Source organism: Taeniopygia guttata, chromosome 19, assembly GCF_048771995.1.
Source record: "Taeniopygia guttata chromosome 19, bTaeGut7.mat, whole genome shotgun sequence".
Lineage (NCBI taxonomy): Eukaryota > Metazoa > Chordata > Aves > Passeriformes > Estrildidae > Taeniopygia > Taeniopygia guttata.
Window position 1 is genome coordinate 5,845,226 of NC_133044.1, and position 20,639 is coordinate 5,865,864.

At 55.4% G+C, this 20,639-nt stretch overlaps 1 protein-coding gene across 3 annotated transcripts; it reads right to left on the bottom strand.

Moving 5' to 3' along the window:
• Nucleotides 1–368: 368 nt before the first annotated feature.
• On the bottom strand, nucleotides 369–18,097 carry MMP28 (matrix metallopeptidase 28). 3 transcript variants are annotated; one of them, XM_072937298.1, is made up of 8 exons: nucleotides 17,933–18,097; nucleotides 10,762–10,841; nucleotides 9,965–10,116; nucleotides 6,643–6,942; nucleotides 5,479–5,724; nucleotides 4,942–5,091; nucleotides 4,307–4,474; nucleotides 369–671 (listed from the first exon to the last, which is right to left on the bottom strand). In XM_072937298.1, exons 1-8 carry the CDS (start codon nucleotides 18,020–18,022, stop codon nucleotides 520–522), a joined length of 1,338 nt encoding a protein of 445 aa, XP_072793399.1. In that variant the 5' UTR covers nucleotides 18,023–18,097; the 3' UTR covers nucleotides 369–519. The 3 variants fall into 3 exon arrangements, with proteins under 3 accessions (XP_072793399.1, XP_072793397.1, XP_072793398.1); XM_072937296.1 differs by lacking the exon at nucleotides 369–671 and adding an exon at nucleotides 2,153–3,001 and having other exon boundaries at nucleotides 4,303–4,474; nucleotides 17,933–18,094; XM_072937297.1 differs by lacking the exon at nucleotides 369–671 and adding an exon at nucleotides 2,153–3,001 and having other exon boundaries at nucleotides 4,303–4,474; nucleotides 6,663–6,884; nucleotides 17,933–18,093.
• Between the last annotated feature and the right edge of the window lie 2,542 nt (nucleotides 18,098–20,639).

A 20,639-nucleotide genomic window follows, 5' to 3' on the forward strand; every position in this document is an offset into this window, starting at 1 on the left:
AAATAACTGCACATGAGTGGGCACCTCTGGGAATGTGGGATACTCCCTCCCTAACCCAGGCCCTGCAGAGCTGCCACAGCACCCAGGTAATTCTGCAAAACACAAATCTACCAGGGAAGTGTTGATGCCTCAGGACCAAAACAGAGCCTCTCCTGGGTTTTGTGGGGCTCCCTGCTGTGGTGGGGGACCCATCCTGTCCTGGAGCCAGCTGCTGATGTCACTGGTCGTTTTGGGGGAGGGAATGCAGGAATCCCAGCTATTCTGTTTGGGGAATGTGTGGCAGGCCAGGCCAGAGGAGTCTGCGCCTGATGTGCCCAGCCAGGGAGCCCAGCAGGAGAAAAGAACCCTTGAGAAGCTGGATTTCCACCCAGGGCACCCGGGGAGGGGTGGATTGAAAGGTTCAGGGTGGGAGTTCACCTCCCCCAGACCCCCCAGACTGATGGGGTACAGGAGACACAGTGGAGTGACCCCTGCTGCCTCTGCCAGCAATGCTGAGCTCAGTCCAGCCCTGACAGCATCTCAGGGCCCCAAAACATCCCACAGGACACAGCCCCAGGAAACACATGGCAACAAGCCAGGGAAGAGATGGGAAACCCAAAAAGTGGAGAGGATTTGAGGTAGTCCCATCCTCAGCCTCCAGTCACACAGCAGATGGGATGCCTGGCTTTCTCCTAAGGGGACAGGAAAACGGATAATGAATTAATTCAGCCTGGGGAAAAAACCTATTAATATATCCCAAAGCATGGAAAAATCCTCAGTAATTTGGGGACAAAGTAAGAAAGAGAATTTCCATGTTTTCATTGCCATCAGTGAGTTTTCAGTGGGATCCATCTCCCCTTTTTGATCCTGCCAACATAAAAGCTGAGGCCAAATTCAGCAATCCCCTCTCCAACCCCAAACACCCACAGGCATCTTAAACACAGCCTTGTCAGGAAGCTGGAGATTTGCTTTGAAAAAAACAACCCAAACCCAAAGTGTGACATGAAAACAAGCACAAATCCCAATGCCACAGATCCAGAGGTTGGTTTTATTTGCTGTCAAGTCTCCAAGCCCTTGGGACTCCCTGCAGGCCACCTCGCCCTATTGTCATTCAGTTCCTATGAAAATGTGTGTTTCTTTGGCAATGTGGAAAATCCCCTGAGGTTTTGGGCAGGTGAAGACTCTGTGTCTGTGTCTGCACATGAAGGGCTCACTCCCAAGTGTTTTGGAGAATGGGAAGAGTGCTGGCTCCCCATCCTGCCAAACCCACAGCTCAGCTGGCATCTGGCAGCACCGAAAGCCCTCGGGAAGTACCAGCCCTGGCATCCGGCTTGGGGCAAACCCTGCTCTGCAGGGAAGGTCTGGAAAGGGCAAAGATGAGGAAAAGAGGAATCCTGGAAGCTGCTGGCATGAGGAGGGCACCCTGACGTGGCACCCAGCACAGCACCCTGACGTGGCACAGCAGGAGCAGAGCTGCTGGGCTCTGAGTTCTGGCAGAACCTGCACACATGGTTTCAATAAATCATTTAACAAAGCTGAGCCCTGTCCTGCTCAGAACTCCAGCCCTGGGAAGCTGAGGTCCATCCCCAGCCCTGGGACACCGTGGCCCTTTGCAGACACCGCTGGTGACCCTGCCCAGGAGCCTGCAGCGTTTCCAGGTGGGGAGTCTGCCTTGGGAAAGGAATGAGGAGTATGCAGCCACACTGTCCCCGTGGGCCTGCATGCACAGGCATGTCCTGTGTCCTGCTCAGCCTCTCCTCTTCCCCTCCTCCCCCAGTGATTTGTCACTCCCGTTCATCCAGGTGGGGCCCAGGGACTCAGAAATTCGCTGATCCTGTGTCCCTTGCAGAGGCAGCGGAGCACAGACACTTTCTGTGCACACAGTGGGGGCTGCCAGGTGAGCACAGCCCTTGGCAGACCCTCCCAGTCCCCCCAAACCTCTCTGACAGGCAATGCTCCTGCTGCCTGGGAGCTGCACCGTGCCATGGCCAGAGCTCAGCTGAGCCCCCCTTTTCTCTCCACCCCAAACCCTGCTGCTTTCAGCCCCAAAATCCACTGTGGTGCTGCCTCAGCAGAGCACTGGGATGTGAGCACAGCCCAGCAAAGCATCCCCAACCCTCCATACCCCAGGGTCGGAACAAACAGCAGGGGCAAAGCTCCACATGGACCCGAATTTTTGTCCAAATATCTCCTTTCTTTTAGTTTTAAGCAGGAGATGTTGTCAGCCTGTTCTTGAAAACCATCCAAACCCCAAAGCAAGCAGCAGCGAGACACTTCTCCACCTGATTGTGGGAAATGACAGATATCAACAAGTATCAACAAAGATATCAAAAAGTATCACCAAACCCCAGTCCTGGTTTGAAACACACGTGTAACAATATCCTGAAAGTTAACAGAAATGGGTGCGTTTGCAGTCTCCACGGCTGATACATTTTTTTTTTGTGGTCTGTATAAAATATCCTGTCCCAAAGCCTGCAGGCCACCTGGCTGTGGCACACCTGTCCCACTGCACCCGAGCTCTGCTGGGTCACTGCTCCTCCGTCCCACGGCTCCACCCTCAGACAGGACCCCAAAGTCACACCAAGAGGGATCCAGGCGAGGTCCATCCCCATGTCACCCATCACGCCATGCTCACAGCACCTCCTGCTCACTGTTGGCATCCCAGCAGCCCATCCAGGCCAGCTCCATGGCCCATTTACCGCTGGCCACCACTCTCAGCTTGGCCTGGTCGAATTTCCAGTACTGATCATCCCGAAAGAAGTAGACGGAGCCGTGGCGGTGGGGGACAGCCCCGGCCGTGCCCGCGGGCAGCCCTGCCCAGTCCCGCAGGCTGCGGGGGTAGTAGGGCTCCACGCCCAGCAGCTCCTCGCCCACCACGAAGTACTTGGGGCCTTTGAAGAGGACAAGGCGGCGGAGCTGCTGGAAGTAGAGAGCGGTGTCCGGGTGCCGGGGCAGCCCCAGGGCGCTGCATTTTCGGGGAAATCCTGCCTCCAGCTCGGAGCCCGCGTAGCGCCAGCATCGGCTGCCTGCGGGGAGCGGGCAGGGTTAGGGCACAGCCCAGCGGGGCCCGTGGCAGGACCAGCTCCAGATGTGGGCAGACTCAGCCATGGGATCAGCCCTGTGCTGGTCACTGACATCCAGCCCACTGCTGGAACAACTGCAGGGCAGCCCCACGACCAGGCTGGGGGGAAACTGAGGCACGGCAGCTCAGGGACTTGAAGGCGTGGGAAGGGACCACCAAGGCCACCACCATGCTGCTTCTGGCAGACTTCCCCCCCGACCCTGCACAGCGAATGGGACAGACAGAAGCAGATCCAGCCGAGGCTGGGACATCCAAAACCAGTACTGCAGCAGGAATTGCGATGGGGACCCGTGGCTTGGCTGTCCCCACGGCGCCCTGTCCCCACAACAAGGCAGACAAAAGCCCCTTTCTGCTCCCAAGGCACAGCCTGACGCAGCCCTGGGGAGGACAGAGGGAGCAGTGAGGGCTGGGGAGGCAGAGGGGCTTTGGCTCTCACCCAGCTGCAGCACAAAGCCCCTTTTCTGAACAGCCAGTGACTGGTTTCCATTAAAGCTGGGGCTGACCCTGGCAGCCAGGCTGCCTGGTTTGACCTTCCTCTCCCCATCTGGCTGCCAGGCTGCTCATGGATGATATCCCAGCTGCTGGGGCAGTTTAGGGATGGTATCCCAGCTCCTGGGGCAGCTCATGGATGGTATCCCAGCTCCTGGGGCAGCTCATGGATGGTATCCCAGCTCCTGGGGCAGCTCACGGATGGTATCCCAGCTCCTGGGGCGGTTTAGGGATGGTATCCCAGCTACTGGGGCAGTTTGGGATGATATCCCAGCTGCTGGGGCAGTTTAGGGATAGTATCCCAGCTGCTGGGGCAGTTTAGGGATGGTATCCCAGCTCCTGGGGCAGTTTAAGGATGGTATCCCAGCTCCTGGGGCAGCTCCAGGCACAGCACAGGGATCCATGTGCACCATGAAACCCCCACGCACTCCCCCGCCCTCGTGTTTTGGGGGGCAATTTCTCCCCAAAGACCCACAGCTGCACCTGGATTTGCTTTGACACACCAGCGAGTGCTGCTCTCCTGATGGGGAAACTGAGGCACCAGAGGTGATGTGGCTGCCAGGGCCACGTGGCTCACCGTGAGAGGGCACTGAGCCCAGGGTTTTGCACACCCAGGACGCAGCAATGCCCCAGCTCTGTGCTGGGAGGGGACACAACAAGAACTGTGTGGCTCCAGCCAGACCCAGAGAGCCACACAGGAGGCAGGCAGGAGCAGTGGCAGCCCCGAGGGGAGTCCCCTGCCCGTGCCTCACCCACCTTTGAAGAAGTAGAACTTCCCAGTGAGCTGGGACCAGGCGCAGGCGTCGATGCCGGCGGGGAGGCCGGGCCAGCGTGGCTGCAGTGGCCGCGGGTCACTGGCGTTGCCACTGGCTGACACCACCCAGTAGTGGCTGCCCTTGAAGATGTAGAGGTTGTGATCCCCATCTGTGAGGCAGAGGGAGGGTGCCCAAGGTGAGAAATGTTATTGAAGCACCCTCCACTGCTACCCAGATCCCCTGTCCTCCCCGTGCAGCCCCGTGGTGCTTTGGGGATCTTCAGGGTTTGGATGCTTCCTTCTGCTTTTCCAGCCACCCCCTCGGCATCCAGAATTCATTGCCTCCCCTCCAGGCATGAGAAGATAAATGCTGACCACAGTTCAAGGCTTATCTTGCTCAGCTGAGCTCCTGCAGTGATTAATCCTTGCCATGGCCCAAGTTTTAGGGTGTTTTCCCTGCTCCCGACACATCGCTGTGCCCTCAAGGTGCAGCTTCACTGTCCATTGGTGATGCCACCAGTGCCAGGAGCTGTGCACCAGCCAAACCCACCCTTCCCAGCACTGGGAGCTGCAGCAGCACTGGGACGAGGGGTAGGGGTGCACATTTTGGGAGGGGGTCACACTGACCAACACCCACCGGCGGTTATGGCATCGAAGAAGGAGTGGCAGTAATAGGTGCTGAGGCTCCTCTGCTGGCGGTCCCTGCCGTGAAGGTCCATGTTCCAGTCCTGGAAGTGAGTGAAGACCTTTCCTGGGAGCTGGATAGCCGAGCCCTTGGAGGGCTTTCCTGGGATGGAATAAGGGGTGGTGAGCCCGGGGAAGGGACAGAGAAACAACTTTTCCCAAAGCATGAGGCTGGGACTCCCAAGACTCCAAAGACTCCTCGTCCCGTTGTCATTTCCTATCCCACTCTACATGATGGTGGCAAAAATCCCTTGGTACCCCAAAAAACATGCACCAACAGACAAGTGGGCAGCAAATCCAACCTTCCCTGCCCTGGAGGCCCTGGTACCTGTCCCACCTCTCCTGCATTTTCCTCCCCAGCCACACACAGGGATGGGGCCCACGTGGCTGTAGTCCTCTCCCCTTTCAGGGACCATCCCTCCTGCTCATTCTCCATCCCAGAGAACAACTCTGGAGGAACCCAAGGGATGCTCAGGGAAGCCAGGCTCACCGTACAAGTTCTGGATGGCCAAGATGTCATCCCAGCTGAGGACAAAATCCTTGCTGAGCTTCTTGTAGTAGGGAGACATCAGGGCGCTCTTGACGGGCGAGTGCTGCAGCCCCAGCGTGTGCCCGACCTCGTGGGCCACCACGATGAAGAGGTTGCGGCCCTTGCCGCTGTGCAGGGACCAGCGCTCGGCGCTGTCGAAGTGGGCTTCTCCTCGCCGGGGGAAGAAGGCGTGGGCCAGGGCACCTCCTGGGGACACCAGAGCCATCAGGGGCCACGGCACGCGCGCCTCTGGCTTGCCTCAGTGTGCGTCAGGTTTGGGTGTTCCTGGAGGAGCCCGTGTTTGGAGGGCTCCTCGGGGGTCTGTAGGGAACCTCTCGGCCACCTTGCTGGCAGATCTCAGCCGCAAAGTTGGGAGGAGGGACCCCAAATCAGACAGCAAACTGGTGCAAACTGGGCTAGAGAGACTGCAGAGCCTCCATCACCCCCAGCCCACCACAAGCCAGCCCTCCTCCTGTCAGAGTCCAGCACATCCCTCTGGCTGCCCTGGCTGTCTCAAGACCCTGGCAGGGGGTTTGGAGACCCTGGCAAGAAGTCAAAAACATCTGTGGCTTCGATTTTAGCCCGTGGAAGAGGCTGCCAATTCTATATGAGGAATTACAAGCCAAAAGGGTTTGAGTAGTGTAATAGGGGAATTGACACAGGGTGGAAAAGCAGAATTTTGGGGTTTTTAGAATGTAATTCAAGGGGTACAAGATGGAGGAATTTGGGTGTGTCCTAGCCTTTTTCTCCTTCTTCTTGTCCTCCATGTCTTGGTGTGATGGTGACACTTTTCTATTGGTTAGAATAGGGACACACTGTCCAACATAGATGTTAGAAATTGGTGCATTGATACAGATTATACATAACTTTTGATATAAAAGGTAAACACCGCTCAGAGAGCACACCAGACTGCCATGGCTTCTGTACTAGGCAGACCTCAGGTCAGAGAGAAAATATTAAAGATGAGGAGAAATAAACAACTTTGAAAACTCGACTTCACATATCCCAGACCTCTTTGGCTGCCAGGCTAGGGGAACAAAGACTTTCCCACTGCTGGGGTCTCACCAGAAGACCCAGCCCTCCTCCCTGCCGGGGAAGAGCCCACGTTGTAGAAGAGAAGCTTACGAGGGGGAAGCGACCAGCACCTGGCCCATCGAAGGCGTTGCTGAGCCCGTCGTTGTGGTCCCCGTGGAAGAAGGTGAGGCGGATGTCCGCGGGGCCGCCCCGCGCCTCCCCGAAGCGCAGCGAGGACACGTTGCTCCAGAGCTGGAAGGCGGCTCGCACGGCCAGGCGCACCTCGTGCTGCGGCAGGTAGGACGGCCAGTTCACCACCCGGTACGTCAGGTGCCGCTTGTACCAGCGCCCACCTGCAACGGGACAGGCTCAGCGCGCCCACTTGGCCTTCTCCCGACACCCAGGGGCTGCCTGAGCGGAAGAAAACTTCATGGAAGTGTTGTGGTTTATCCCAAGGCAAAGCGAGAATTGAGGCAGCTGCAGCACCACGATTAAATCCTTCTGAAGGTGCCGCCGCTAGAGCTCACCCAAGGCTGGAGTTGCAACCAAACCCTGTGTGCTGGCTTGTAAAATAAGCATGGATTCTATTTGCCATCTGTTGGAGGTTGGGCAGTTTTCTTATCTCTCCCAAGAACAATGTCTCCCTCGGGGAGATATCTTCTGTTAATGGGCCATTAATGACTCACTGCATGACTGGTAAAGTTCCATCATCCCATGGTGAGATGCTCCACCCAGAGGGAGGAGCCAAGCACCCCTACCTGCATAAAATCAGCACTTTTTGAGACACTGGCAGCCACTTCGCTGGATTCCCAGAGGAGCAGCTTTCTTCTATGCTGAATTCCCAGAGGAAGACCAGGTCCAACTACTACCAGACCTTCAGAGAAAACTCCACCCTTCTAGAGATCACCACTTCAGCAGCATTTCATCTGCCACTCCAGGAGGAGCAGCCACCATTTAACTGGACATTACCAACGCCCTGACCCCTCAGGGTGTCAGGTTTCTGACTCCATCACTACTTTCATTTCTACTAATTACATTTTTTTATTATTATTATTTTTATTTAGTTTTTCTCCTAGTAAAGAACTGTTATTCCCATTCCCATATCTTTGCCTGAGAGCCTTTTTTAAAATTGTGGTAATTCAGAAGGAGGGGGTTTACCTTTTCCATTTCACAGGAGGGTTTTGCCTTGCTTCACAGACTCCTGTCTTTTCAAACCAAGACACCCTGAAACCTCTCTAAGATGAGAAGCTGTGGCACCAACTTTGAACTTTGGTTCACAGAGCCAAATCCAGCATGGGTCCCTGCCAGGAGGTGCTGCCTGATGGCAGCTTCACGTCCAGAAGGTGCAGCCCAAGGGCTGGATTTCAGGGAGAGCAATCAAAGCCACCTCTGAAAAGGTGGGAGAAGGGTAAAGGAGTGGGAAGGGCTCTCAGCAGCACCTTGGGGGCACGGCTTGGTGCCCAAGGCCTCCTTAAAAGCTGTCAGGAGAAACAGAGCCCTAATGCTACCAGGACAATTGGGGACAAGGATGAAGGGGACAAGTGTTGTGACTTCCTCTAAGCTCCCCAACCCCCTACCACACAGGAGGGAGAAGATGAGAGTTCACAAAGTTGCTGAGCAGCATTACAGCCCCCTCCTCCTCCTCCTCCTCCTCCTCCTCCAGCACCCCTCGGCAGCTGTGGGACCCCAGAGCTCTGGGATTACATTTATCTGGAGGCATCTGGGAGCAGGAAAAAAGCCGTGGGGCCCTGGGGGGATGTGGGTGCCAGAGCTGGTGCTGAGGCGTGGGAGTGGGGACAGAACTCCAGCACCTGCCTCTGCTGCAGATGTGCAGGAAAACAAGGGGAACAGAGCCGGCAGCACGCCGGGGCTCCCTGCTCTGGCTCTGAGCTGAGCCTCCCAGCAAACCTGGCACACAAAGCTGGCACACATCCCACCCCAGCTCTGCCTCCTTCTCCCCACGGCTGGGGACACTCTGGGCCAGCTGGTCACACTCCTGGGGACAGAATCAGTTCCCACTGCTCGTCAGTGCAGTGGTGGCCTCCAGCTCCAAAGGGACACAGATGAGCTGCCACTCTGCACAGCAAAAGCTAAAAGCAAAGAGCAGCCCTAAAACCAAGCCTGGCATCCCATCCTTCCCTCCCCAGGAGCTGAGCATCCACCACCAGAGGAGGATGGGCAAGGCAGGGCTTGGATTTGCCCCCGTGCTGGGCTCTGAGTGTGCCCCAAGGCAGCAGGATGAGGGACACAGGGGCTGCCCAGGGAAGATCCCGCTGGGAAAGGGTGGATAACAAAGCCCTTTGCTGGCTCAGCTGCCAGGGTTTCCTGCTTCAAGCAGGATAAACAGCACAAAGCCTCCCCCAGCCTTCCTGGCCAGTGCCACCAGCCCTGCAGGCACTCCCTGTCTCCCATCCAGCCCGTGGGTACAGATGTGCTGCTGTCCCATCCCCGCTGCCTGTGGCATCAGATCACCAGAGCAATAACCAGTGCCACACTGAGCCCTTTCCTGCCCTTTCCTTGAGCCATTGGGCATCTCTTGCCACCCACCCATTTCTGTGATCCCCAAAAAGGAGCCTCATGAGCCACAGGGCACTGGCTGCTTCTGTTTGCCCACCTCCTGCTGTATGCCCTTCCTCCTCTGCTCACTGCCCACATGTCCTGGGCACAGGATGGCTCCTTCAAGGGACACATGCTGGGGCTTTGGAAGGAAATCCAGAGGCTGGAGGAGGATGACAGGGCTCTCCTGGGGCTGTCCGTGGCCAGCCCTGACAGATGCACAGGCAGCCTGACACGGCACAGAGCCTCCTCTTAATCTCCCCTTCGTTTTTCCCATGTCCTAAGCACAGCTGGCCCTGGCCCTCTTGCTCTCTAGGAATCCAGTTACTCATCTGCAAGCCCAAAGAGAGCTCACAAGGGATGAGAGGCCCAGTCTTGGACACACAGGAGCACAGAGGGATGCTTGGAGAAGAGTTAAACCCCTTAACATGGATGAAATGACTCTCAGGTCAGGCTGCCAAGTCCTGACAGGTTTTTGGTTACTGCTGCGTCCTTAATATGCATTAGAAGTCCCAAAGATCAGCAAAACCTGGAGATAACTTCACTGTGTGCCAGATCATGCCAGCACAGCTGGGTGTGGGGCCACGGTGACCTGAGTGCTCTCTGGGAGATGTCCTGGCTCCCACAGCAGCAGCAAAACCACCCCAGAGAGCTGAATTCCCCAAAATTGGGAATCCAATCTCAAATCGCTGCCGACATCAAGCCACAGAGACCAACCAAAAAGAAAAAGCTTTAAAAATAACCTCCAATATATCCTGGGCTGGACACTGTGCCAGCGGGGCTGCACCTCCCACCCACAGCACCTTCCCCACGAGTTCCAGGGGGGCAGAGCCGAGCACCCCGGACCCCAAACCCCAGCGGGAGCCCCGGTGCTCACCGTGCCGTGCCGTGCGGCGGCGGCGGGCGGGCGGTGCCCGGGCAGCGCGGCCGTGCCCGTCGTGGGTGCCACACCTGGGCAGAGCCATCTGATGGAGCGTGGGGGCATCCAGCACCCCACTGAGAGGCAGGTGGGTCACCCGCTGGAAATCCCTGCAGAAAAAAGGGATGTGTCAGCAGCCACATCCAGACCCCCCCGCTGGAGGGGTTTGCCAGGATTTTCACCCCATAAGCTTCACACCCCAGAACTTCATCCCCGCGGTAAAACAAGGATTTGGCTCTGCAGCCACAGCTGACCTGCTACTCACCTCTTAGCAGGGTAAAGCAGCTTAAAAATAGAGCCCAAAAGTGCTTTTTTAACCCCAGTTATTTGACATCTCATTTAATTTGGTATTTAGCTTTGCACGAGGTCAAGCCCGGGATGCTCCCAGAGCCGAAGTGATGTCCTTAGGAGAAGCCCAGGCAGGATTTGGCAGCTCTCCCCCCATGACATCTCCCAGCCATCCCCAAGCTCGGCCTCCCCCCAGATTTTATTGCGAGGCGAGCAGCGGGCCATAAAAGGCAAATAAAGCAGCGAGAGGCGGGTGCCAGCAGCCGGCACCCAGCTGGGGAACCGGGCACGGACCTGCCTTTCCAAAAAGGACTGGCTGTGCTTTAGCATCAGACCATGAGACAGAGAGCCTCCAGCTGCGAAAAGACCCTTCTGGCTGCAAAAACAACAACAACAACCAAAAAAAAAACCCCTCGGAGCACTGGCAGCATCCCTGCAGCCGGAGCTGCCGAGTTTGGGGCTCCCACCTCAGCGCCTCGGAGAACTCGGCGGGGCTGTGGCTGCCGGCCCCCGGCTCGCTGAAGTAGCCGTATTTCTCCAGGAAGAGCTGCAAGAAAAAATGGGAAAAGTGCAGCTCAGAGCAGGTGTTGGTTTGGGAAGGAGTGGGGTGAGGGAGAAAGGAAGTGGCAAACAGTGCTGCGAACCCAAAAATGCCCACTTGTTTTGTCCCCGAGAGCTCTCTGCACCCCCTGTGCCCATACAGGTGCCTGGGTGTTTCCTCCCCATCATTTTTGGGTGGCTCTTGAGGTTTATGGCCACGACACGATGGAAAGAGAGAAATGAAAAAGAGAGAGATGAAAAACCTCTGCTGGTTTTTCCGGGGTTCCAATGGCCCCGGCTCAGGGCAGGGATTCAGACAAAGGGCAGAGCAGGGTGGGGTGAGATGGGCTCAGCCTCAGCCTCCCCCCATTCCCACGCAGGATGTGCTGCTGCAAAGTGGGGACGCTCCGGGGGCGATTTGCTTTGCCAAACCATTCTTCTTCTTATCGGCCGCTGACACGGACGGAGATCGCCTCTCTGAACTTGCTCCAGCATTAAATTGTATGTTAAAGAAAATAAAGGGCTCGGGCTGCTCCCCGCCTCTCGGAGGAGTTGATAGCCGGGGTCACAAGAACGCTCCTGCCAGGATGTCTGCGGGAGACAAACAAGCTGCCCAGCATCCTGTCAGTGCGGCTACAGCAATGAATAATAATCAGAATAAAAAGCGAAAGTGGTGGCTTCCCTTCCCCGCATCCCAAAGGAGAGGTGTGCTGAGCACCAGGGATGCCACGGCTGGTGCCCTCGGGGTCTTTTTAAAGCTGTTTCCCTCCCGGGTTCATCTCTGGCCAGGAAAAGGAAGGGGTTGGAGGGTTGACCTCCTCTCAGCGCTGCTCCTGACTGTAGGTGACCCATTTCTCCTTTATGTCCCAGCAGAGGAGGCAGCAGCACTTCCTGGGCCTTGTCACCTGGCAAGGAGCAGGAATGGTTTGTGGATGTGGCAGTCCCGAGGTGTGCCAGGGCCTCTCCCTCTCCTCCTCCTGCCCAAACCTCCTGCTTGCCATGAACAGTCATCCTCATGTCATCCCCAAACACATCACCCCACGTGTGGGCAGGCACATCTACGTGTGTTCTGCAGACCTCATCTCCTCCAGTTTCATCTCCTCCAGTTTTATCTCCTCCTTTACACCACTTCTACCTGGAGCATCCCCCTCTGGCAGAGGACCAGCACAGATTCCTGCCTGGACATGCTGTTTACCCAGCCCCACCCAAAGAATTTGGCTGTTTTTCACACCAAAGCTGCCTGTCTCAGCTGGAGGCACCAGCAGCTCATCCTGGCAGTGCCAGGCTGCAGCAGCAGAGCCTGAGCATGGCCAGAATCTCCCAGACACCTCAGAGTGGTCAGTGAGTCAGGAGCCCTCTGAGAGTATCTGGAGAGGAGAAGGAATGTTTCCCCCTGTGCTTGTATTTGTATAAAGTTCTCCTCCAGCAGCACAAAACCCCCAGTTACGTGTGAGGGTGCAGGGTGAAGATGCCAGTGGTGACATCACTGCAGATAAATGTGAGCTGAGAACACCTGGGTAGAAAGTCCTGGCTCTCACATCATGGTCTGAACCTTTTCTAACACGGTTTTGCATTCACTCAGCACAACCTGAAGCTCTTTCCTCGCCTGTAACCCAACACAATCCCATCCTTAAAGCATGAAAATGGTTTTTCCTCACCATGATCTCATGAAGGCTTGAAACCCCATCAGGACACATCAGAGTGCACAGTGAAAAAGGCAGCCCCTGTCCCAGCAGCTGCTCTTGAGCAGCACCAGAAGGCACAGAGGCTTTATCATTCCTGCCCAGAGCTCCTTGAGCTTTGCAAGTCCAAGCAAAGCAGCATTTTCTCTGTGGTTTCTGGCCTGTGCCACACTGAGGTTTTCACACACAGGCACCAACCCTCCAGCTGCAAAACCATCAGGAGAAATCTTATTACATTTTCTAGACACATCTGCTGTCAGCTAAGGGTGATGGTGGTCCTGGAAACACAGAGCTGCAGGAGAGGGATGTGCTGATCTCTGTCAGGAATTTATCTGAGCACAGAGCATATAAATCCAGGGAGTTTTTGGAGCCCAGGGGAACCTGAGAACCCCATGCTACAATGTCCTAGGCCTAAACCAGTGCTCAAGGCTCCCCCAGCACTGCACAACCCCCCAGAGCCCAGCCAGGCTCTGGCAGGGCTGGCTGGAATCTGGCACCAGCCCATGAAACCTCTCCAGAGGCTGCAGTGCAAAGTCTGGCCGTGCTGGGAAAACCCCCTCCCTCCTGCCCCAGACGGGGAAATGCTCTTTTCCATACAATGGGAAAAGAAAAACAGCAGGAAACCAAGAGAAACATGAATATGAAATATGCCCAGCTCCCCCTCTGCAGGAGGGAGGGAGAGGAGGATGGATCTGGCTGCCTTGGAGCCAGCGCTGGGGCAGAGAACCTCCGGGGCTGCAGCAGGGACAGCAGGAGGAGTCTGGGGGAGACAGAGGGGCCCTTCCCATCTCAGGGCTCTGATGTGGAGCCTGTTACAACCCTGGAAATCATCTCTGCCTTGACTAAAGCCAAGGAAACACCTTGCCCTCCACCACAGGCGTCCCGGGTGGAAGACAGCCAGCAGCAAAGGCAATTAGCCCTCCCTGCCTGGAAACTGGGATAACGAGAGTGCCCAGACAGCAGGCTCTGCTCCTGCCTGCTCTCCCCTCCACACAGGCTCATTCTGGCTCCTTTCCACCAGCTGAGTACCAGAGCAGCCTCACACCGAGCTCCTGCTGCCCGTGGTCCCTCTGCTCTGCAAACCCCATCCCTGCCCTCCATCCCCCGGCAGTGCAGGGAAGGGATCCTGTCCTGCCAAAGGCCAGGCCGAGAAATGCTTATAATGTATTGTAATTAAGAAATTGTGATGCTGTGGATTATAACATCTGTACTGTCTCACCCTTCACATGAGACTGAAAACAGAACAAAAGCTTTTAAAACACCTCTCAGTGGAAAAGGGCTTAATTGATGTGGGTGTTTTGTGTCATGTTTACAGGTGGTGCCACCACAGGCTGCACCCTTTAAAGTCTTGTTTGAAATCATGAGACAGCTCAGGTGGATCCTAAACCCTGGTTCCAGCATCCCCAGCTCATCCCACATCATCTTACCACCCAAATGGACACAGTGGCTCCTGCTTTTCAGCCCCACTTTCCCCCAGCACACACACGAGGAGAGCTGGCCCGGGGCTTGTTCTGGCGTGGTCACAGAAGGAGCAGCAGCTCCTCCTGCCCATCGGGTCCCTGCTGCCTGCGAGCTGCCCCCAGGAGGTGTCACATCAATTAAAAATGCTCATTTGCCTCCGCTCATCCCTGCAGAGCCTCAGGCAGAGCTTTTGTTTAAGTGTGAGTATAAGTATCTATAAATATTATATCTGTGCACACAGGGAGACACAGGAGAAGGGGCATTAGCGAGCACAGAGCCTGGCTGTCCTCCAGGGAAACCTCGGCTGGTTCTGCACGGGGGATGGAGCCTGGTCAAAGCCCCAGGCACCGCCTGGCTGCTGGGATGTTCCCCTCCTGCCCCTCCTGGAGGAACCTCCTGTCCCACCTACCACTCCTAAAATCTACTTTAGCAGCAAATAATCGACTTGCTACTAAAGATGTGGAGTTGGGGTCGTTTTAACTCCTTTTATTTTCACATTGGATCTTCTAAAGCTGAGAAGCAGCAAGCCTGCTCTGACTAAAACCCCTCCTGCTTTCACCAATCCTTTGGATGGGGCTTGGAGCAGCTTGGTCTAGTGGAATGTGTCCCTGCATGGCAAGGGGTGGAATGAGATGAGCTTTAAGGTCCTTCCAACCCAAACCAATCCACAAATCTGTGCTAACTCGCTGGGCAGCAGCCAGCAGCTTTTTGCCCCGGCACCCCCAGCACCCCAAAACCCCTGATGGGCTGCAGCACCAAAACTGCTGGAGCTGGATGGTTTTTTACAGGAAGGATGATTTCTCAGCTTTGTTTCAGAAGGAAAATGTGGGATGCTCTGTGGAGCTCCCAGCCCCACCGTGTGTGCCTCCCTCCATCCAGCTGTGCTCAGCATCCCTCAGCCCAGCAGCATCCCGCTCCCAAAGCAGCTCAGAAATGCTGGAGAGTTTCCCAGCACAAACAGCCCAGAGCCCAAAATGTGGTTTGATAACGGGGAGAAGTCAGTGTGCACCAGATACTGCAGAAAGGCAGGACAGGGGGAAAAAATTGGGAAAAAAATCCAAAATGAGAACTATCCGGTCTGTTAGTCCAGTTCTCTGTTCCCATTCCCTGCTTTTCTCAAATTTCTCCTCAGCTTTTATTTCCACCAAAACAGACCTGGAGCTTCCCACACAAATCTCTGCAGGGACTTCATTGTCCTTTGTCCTTGGCTCCAGCAGCACCTCACCGTGCTCCTCACCCCCACCTCGGCTGAGATCTCACATGCCCCGGGTATTTTACACAATTCCCCCGGGTATTTTACACAATTCCCTCGGGATCAGGGAATTTCGGGCATTACCACCCCCCAGCTGCTGTCTGAGCACAGCCCAGCCAGAACCAGCCCTGCCAAAAAATGTGCTCTCTTACACTGGGCCCTCTCCTATCTGTAGATGATAAGATGATTTCACATACAAATGTTTCAAATTAAATTTTCGAATTTTCCTTTTTCTTTTTTTTTTTTTTTAATGTGGTTTTGGTTTTTTTTAAACTGCAGTTGATACAGATGCAGTGAAAACATGGACACCAGCCAGGAAAAGCACATAACTGGACATTTGACAGTCTTATACATCTAAGTTTACACAACATATTGTTGCTAACTGTGGCTTTTTAAAAAGAATTAAAAAAAAAAAAAATCTTTAGAAGCAAAGCCTGGAAGTGCTCTGAAAGCCACAAATCACCAGAACTATTTGATGTTATGTGAGAATTTCAGCTTCCTCCTAAAAGAAAATTAACTGCTCAGTTTATTTAGACAAGTTCCACATGCCAGCCTCTGCATTTCCATTGTGTGTGTTGTCCCAAAGCCCCTGGTCAGCACAGCACATCCTTTTGGGGAAACTGAGGCAGGGAGACAGGAAAGTCCCTTGCCCAGCACCCCCTCATGAGGGATCTGCCACAATCCTGGGATCTGTTCTGAAGCTTCAAGGGAAAAGAACTCAGAAGTCACCAACGAGGGGTGGAAAGGCAGTTTGGGTTGTTAAACCAGTTCTTCCCAATTAGTTGGTTTTCTTTGAAAGTGAATTTGAAATTCCTGGTTTTCTCAGCATTAAAATCTTTGCAGATTTATTTTCACCAGGCGCCATGAGGGGCTGGGCTGAGGTTTTGAGCTCAGTGGGAAAAGCACAACTATTAAGACCTCCCTGAAGCAGCATCTCCCAGCAGAAAGAGCCTGAACATCAAAACAAGGCTCTGAGCACTCCTGTGCCCTTTTCCTCTCAAAGCAAGTGTTCAAAAATCCCAATTAATTCACCAGGACTAGCTGGCTGGGGTTGAAAATTAAGCATTTGTGCAAATGTACAGGATCAAGGCCTAAACAACAAAAAAAAAAAAAAGTCCCCAATATGAACCTTTGTTCACCAGCCAAATCTCACACCCTGTCCTCCCAAAACAAACAGGAATGGATGGTGGCACGGGGTAACAACACAGCAGGACAGACAGAAGAAATCCAAACAGGGGTGATGGGGACAGCCCTGGGGAGAGGCAGGCAGGGGAAGGACTGGCTTTTGAGTTTTAGGTCCATTCTAACCCAAACCAGCCTGTGATTCTCTGCCACAGCTCCACACAGCACAGGTGACCACACACCCTGGCATTCCAACACAACCCTGTGGCACAGCCCCACCTCCAAGCTGGCACAGGCACACACACGGCGTGTACCCAGGGCACACGTGCATGCACAGCTGTCAGGAGCTCAGGGGCACTCACCTGGGGTGGGCATCTACGTAGGGAACACACTCAAACCTGTGGCACGGGCACACCAGGGACATGGGCACACCGGGGACACAGTGACACCTGGGGCATGGACACAGCAGGGACACAGTGACACCTGGGGCACGGGCACAGCAGGGACACAGTGACACCTGGGGCAGGGACACACCTATGGCATAGACACAGCAGGGACACAGTGACACCTGGGGCATGGACACACCAGGGACACAGTGACACCTGGGACATGGATACACCTATGGCACGGGCACAACAGGGACATAGTGGCACCTGGGGCAGGGACACACCTATGGCACAGACAGGGACACAGTGACACCTGGGGCAGGGACACATCCATGGCACAGACAAACCAGGGACACAGTGACACCTGGGGCATGGACACACCAGGGACACAGTGACACCTGGGGCATGGACAGAGCAGGGACCCAGTGACACCTGGGACATGGGTACACCTATGGCACAGACAGGGACCCAGTGACACCTGGGGCATGGACACACCTATGGCACAGACAGGGACCCAGTGACACCTGGGGCAGGGACACACCTATGGCACAGACAGGGACACAGTGACACCTGGGGCAGGGACACACCTATGGCACAGACACGCACACCCATGGCAAAGACACACCCATGGCATGGGCACACCGGGGACTGTCACATCTGGAGCGTGGGCACACCTATGGCACCAGCATAGGGACACGGGCACAGCCAGGGCATGGACTCAGTGGGGACACACATGGCCAGGGCACGGGGACGTGGGTACAGCAGGGACACGCACACGGGGACACGCACAAGGGACATGCACAAGGGGACACGCACAAGGGACACGCACAAGGGACACGCACAAGGGACACGCACAAGGGACACGCACAAGGGACACGCACAAGGGAACACACACTGGGACACGCACAAGGGACACGCACAAGGGACACGCACAAGGGACACGCACCGGGGACACGCACAAGGGACACTCACACCGGGACACGCACCCCGGGACACGCACAAGGGACACGCACACCGGGATATGCACACCGGGACACGCACACCGGGACACGCACAAGGGACACGCACAAGGGACACGCACAAGGGACACGCACACCGGGAACGCGCACACGCGGGGCGCGCACACCCGGGACGCGCTCCCGGCCCTCCCCGCCGCCGGTGCCGCCGGTGCCGCCGGTGCCGGTGCCGCTCCTACCTCCGCCTGCCGCCGCTGCCCCGCGGCCGGGGCGGGCTGGGCGGCCGCCAGCAGCCCCAGCGCCAGGGCGGCCCGCAGCGGTGCTGCCATCCCGGCTCCGCTCCGCCGCCCCGCTCGCCACCGACCGCCGCCTCTCCCCGCCCCGGCCCCGGCCCCGGCCCCGGGGGCGGCCCCAGCCCCGGCTCCGGCCGAGGGCCGGGCCCGGCGAGCAGCACCGAGCGGAGGGGCTGGCCCTGCTGGCCCTGCTGTCCCCGCTGTCCCTGCTGTCCCTGCTGTCCCTGCTGGCCCTGCTGGCCCTGCTGTCCCTGCTGTCCCCGCTGTCCCCGCTGTCCCTGCATCCCGCTGCCGGTGCCAGGTGGGACAGCGGTTCTGCCCGGTTTGAAGCTGTGGAGGAGAGGAGAAGGCGATTCCAGCTTTTGGGAACCGTGTGTTCGCTCACCCGCTCGGGTGCGGGGTTTGGAGACCGGGGCCAGCACTTGCCTGGGCCGGCAGTGCAGCCCCTCCTCAGGGCTCGGGCAAAATCCACACATCAGCTCTCAAGATTTACACAATAACCACACACTCCGGGTTGTGCTTTACACCCTCAGGGTTGTGCTTTACACCTCAGGGTTGTGCTTTACACCCTCGGAGTTGTGCTTTACACCCTCAGGGTTGTGCTTTACACCCTCCGGGTTGTGCTTTACACCTCAGGGTTGTGATTCACACCCTCAGGGTTGTGCTTTGCACCCTCAGGGTTGTGTTTTACACCCTCAGGGTTGTGCTTTACACCCTCAGGGTTGTGATTTACACTCTCAGGGTTGTGCTTTACACTCTTGCTGCTTAAATTTCCCTCCCAGGCACAGGACATGGTGGCCCATGGGCAAGGAGGGGCTGTTTGCTGCACCCACATCAGTGTCACAGCTCTCCTGCAGCTCACACACAGCTGATGATGTTGAGGGCCGCAGTGACAAGTCAACAGCTCTGTTTACTCACAGCAGTGTTTTGTTTGATTATTTTGTTTTAATTTGACCAAAGCAAAAGGATGTTTTGATTCTGCTTTGGTTCAAGGGGAAAAAAAATAGGATGTGACTTGTATCTGCTTTTGTTTTCATGCCAGCTTCAACCCCACACCTATTTTAAAGCTCCCAGGCTCCTTCCTCCACTTTTTAATCATGCCAAACCCTGACGTTACAGAAGCATCTGTTGAGTGCAACTGGAAAAGAGTTGCAGAGAGCCTGTGACACTTTGCTTTACAGCTGGACAGGGATGCAGGGAAGTAGGGTTTGAAGGAGGGAAAAAGTGCTCCACATAACACAGAAAAATAGGGAAGCCATTAAGCTACAAGATAAAAAAATATGGGAGAAATTAAGGTTTTGTGGCTGGGCCAGTAAGAACTGACCGAGGAGCTGCTGGAGAGCACAGTGGGCAGTTGGCACAGCCTGAGGGATGGTGTGAGGGGAATACTCGGCCCTGGCAGGAGGGAGAGCCAAGGGATGGCCGCTCCTCACACAGGTCAGCCTCTCGCTTCCTTTCAAAACAAGAGCAGCTCTGTCTGCAAATGCATCCGTGTTTGCGTCGTATCTAGGAAGCAACTGATCCATCTGCTCTTCCACTTAAGAATATGGATGATGAGAAAGTGACTGGCTGGGCTCCAGCAGGAGCAGGAAACTCCCTGCTCTGCTCATTGTAATGTGGGGAAGCGTCTGGGAGGGCACCTGCAGCCCCCGGAGCCGCCAGCTTTCCGACCGGGCATTTCCCGGGGCTGCTGCCTTAGTCCTCGGGGGTTTGCCATTCAGGTGGAGAAGATTTCAGCCCAGCCTTGGGGATGCCAAATCATAGTTCTCTGCAGCCTTTTGGCTGGGAGTATAAAGATGTTTATGCAGCTGCTGTAATCAGAGCGGTATCAGGAACAGAAATGCTATCTCATGGAAAGGTGAACAGATTTCCGCCTTTTACGGTGGAAGATCAGAAATGGGGCAAAAAAAAAAAAGAGTTTCAATCTTTGTAACTTCTACCCCAAAACTGAAACCTGACAAGTCAAGCCTACGGCAGAGAACCAATAAAATCTTTTAGTAAAACATTCACAAAGAGCATGATAAACAGATCTCTCTACAAGGTCTGGTTGCCTAATCATTCTTGATTTCTTGGGTTTCTAGAGAAAATTCCTCCTCCCTTGAGTTTAACTCAAAAGATCTCAGTGCATTTACTGAGTTCAATTTCCAAACCCTTCCCTAAAGACACGTCCCAGCTCCAGATCCAGAGTGTTCCTAATTTAATACCATTTGCATATCAACCTGTAAAGATCAGAGAGCTAAATGCCATTACCACAGGCGTGGAGCTGGAGCGGGGGAGGCTGGTTTGTCCACAGGGGCACATCAAGAGAGCTGAGCAGGGCAGAGAGAAGAGCTGAAGCACCAGTGGATCCCTGTCTGAGGGGAGATCCAAGGGCTCCTAAACCAACATTATGAAACAGTTCTTGTGACGTGAGCTTTCTCAGAGCAGCTCTGAGTGTTTATCATAACAGATAAGCAAATAGCAACCCCATTACTCCTCTGTGGCAGCTCCTACCCAAGATGGGTGTGAGGCACAAGAACCTACCATCAAAAACTTTAAAGCTCTGCACTGAGACCAGGTTCAAGCTGTTCCATTTCATCCTCCCATCAACAGCCATTCTTCAGATGTTTGCTGGCTCAGTGTGTGCTGTGCCAGGCAATGTCCAGAACCCTCA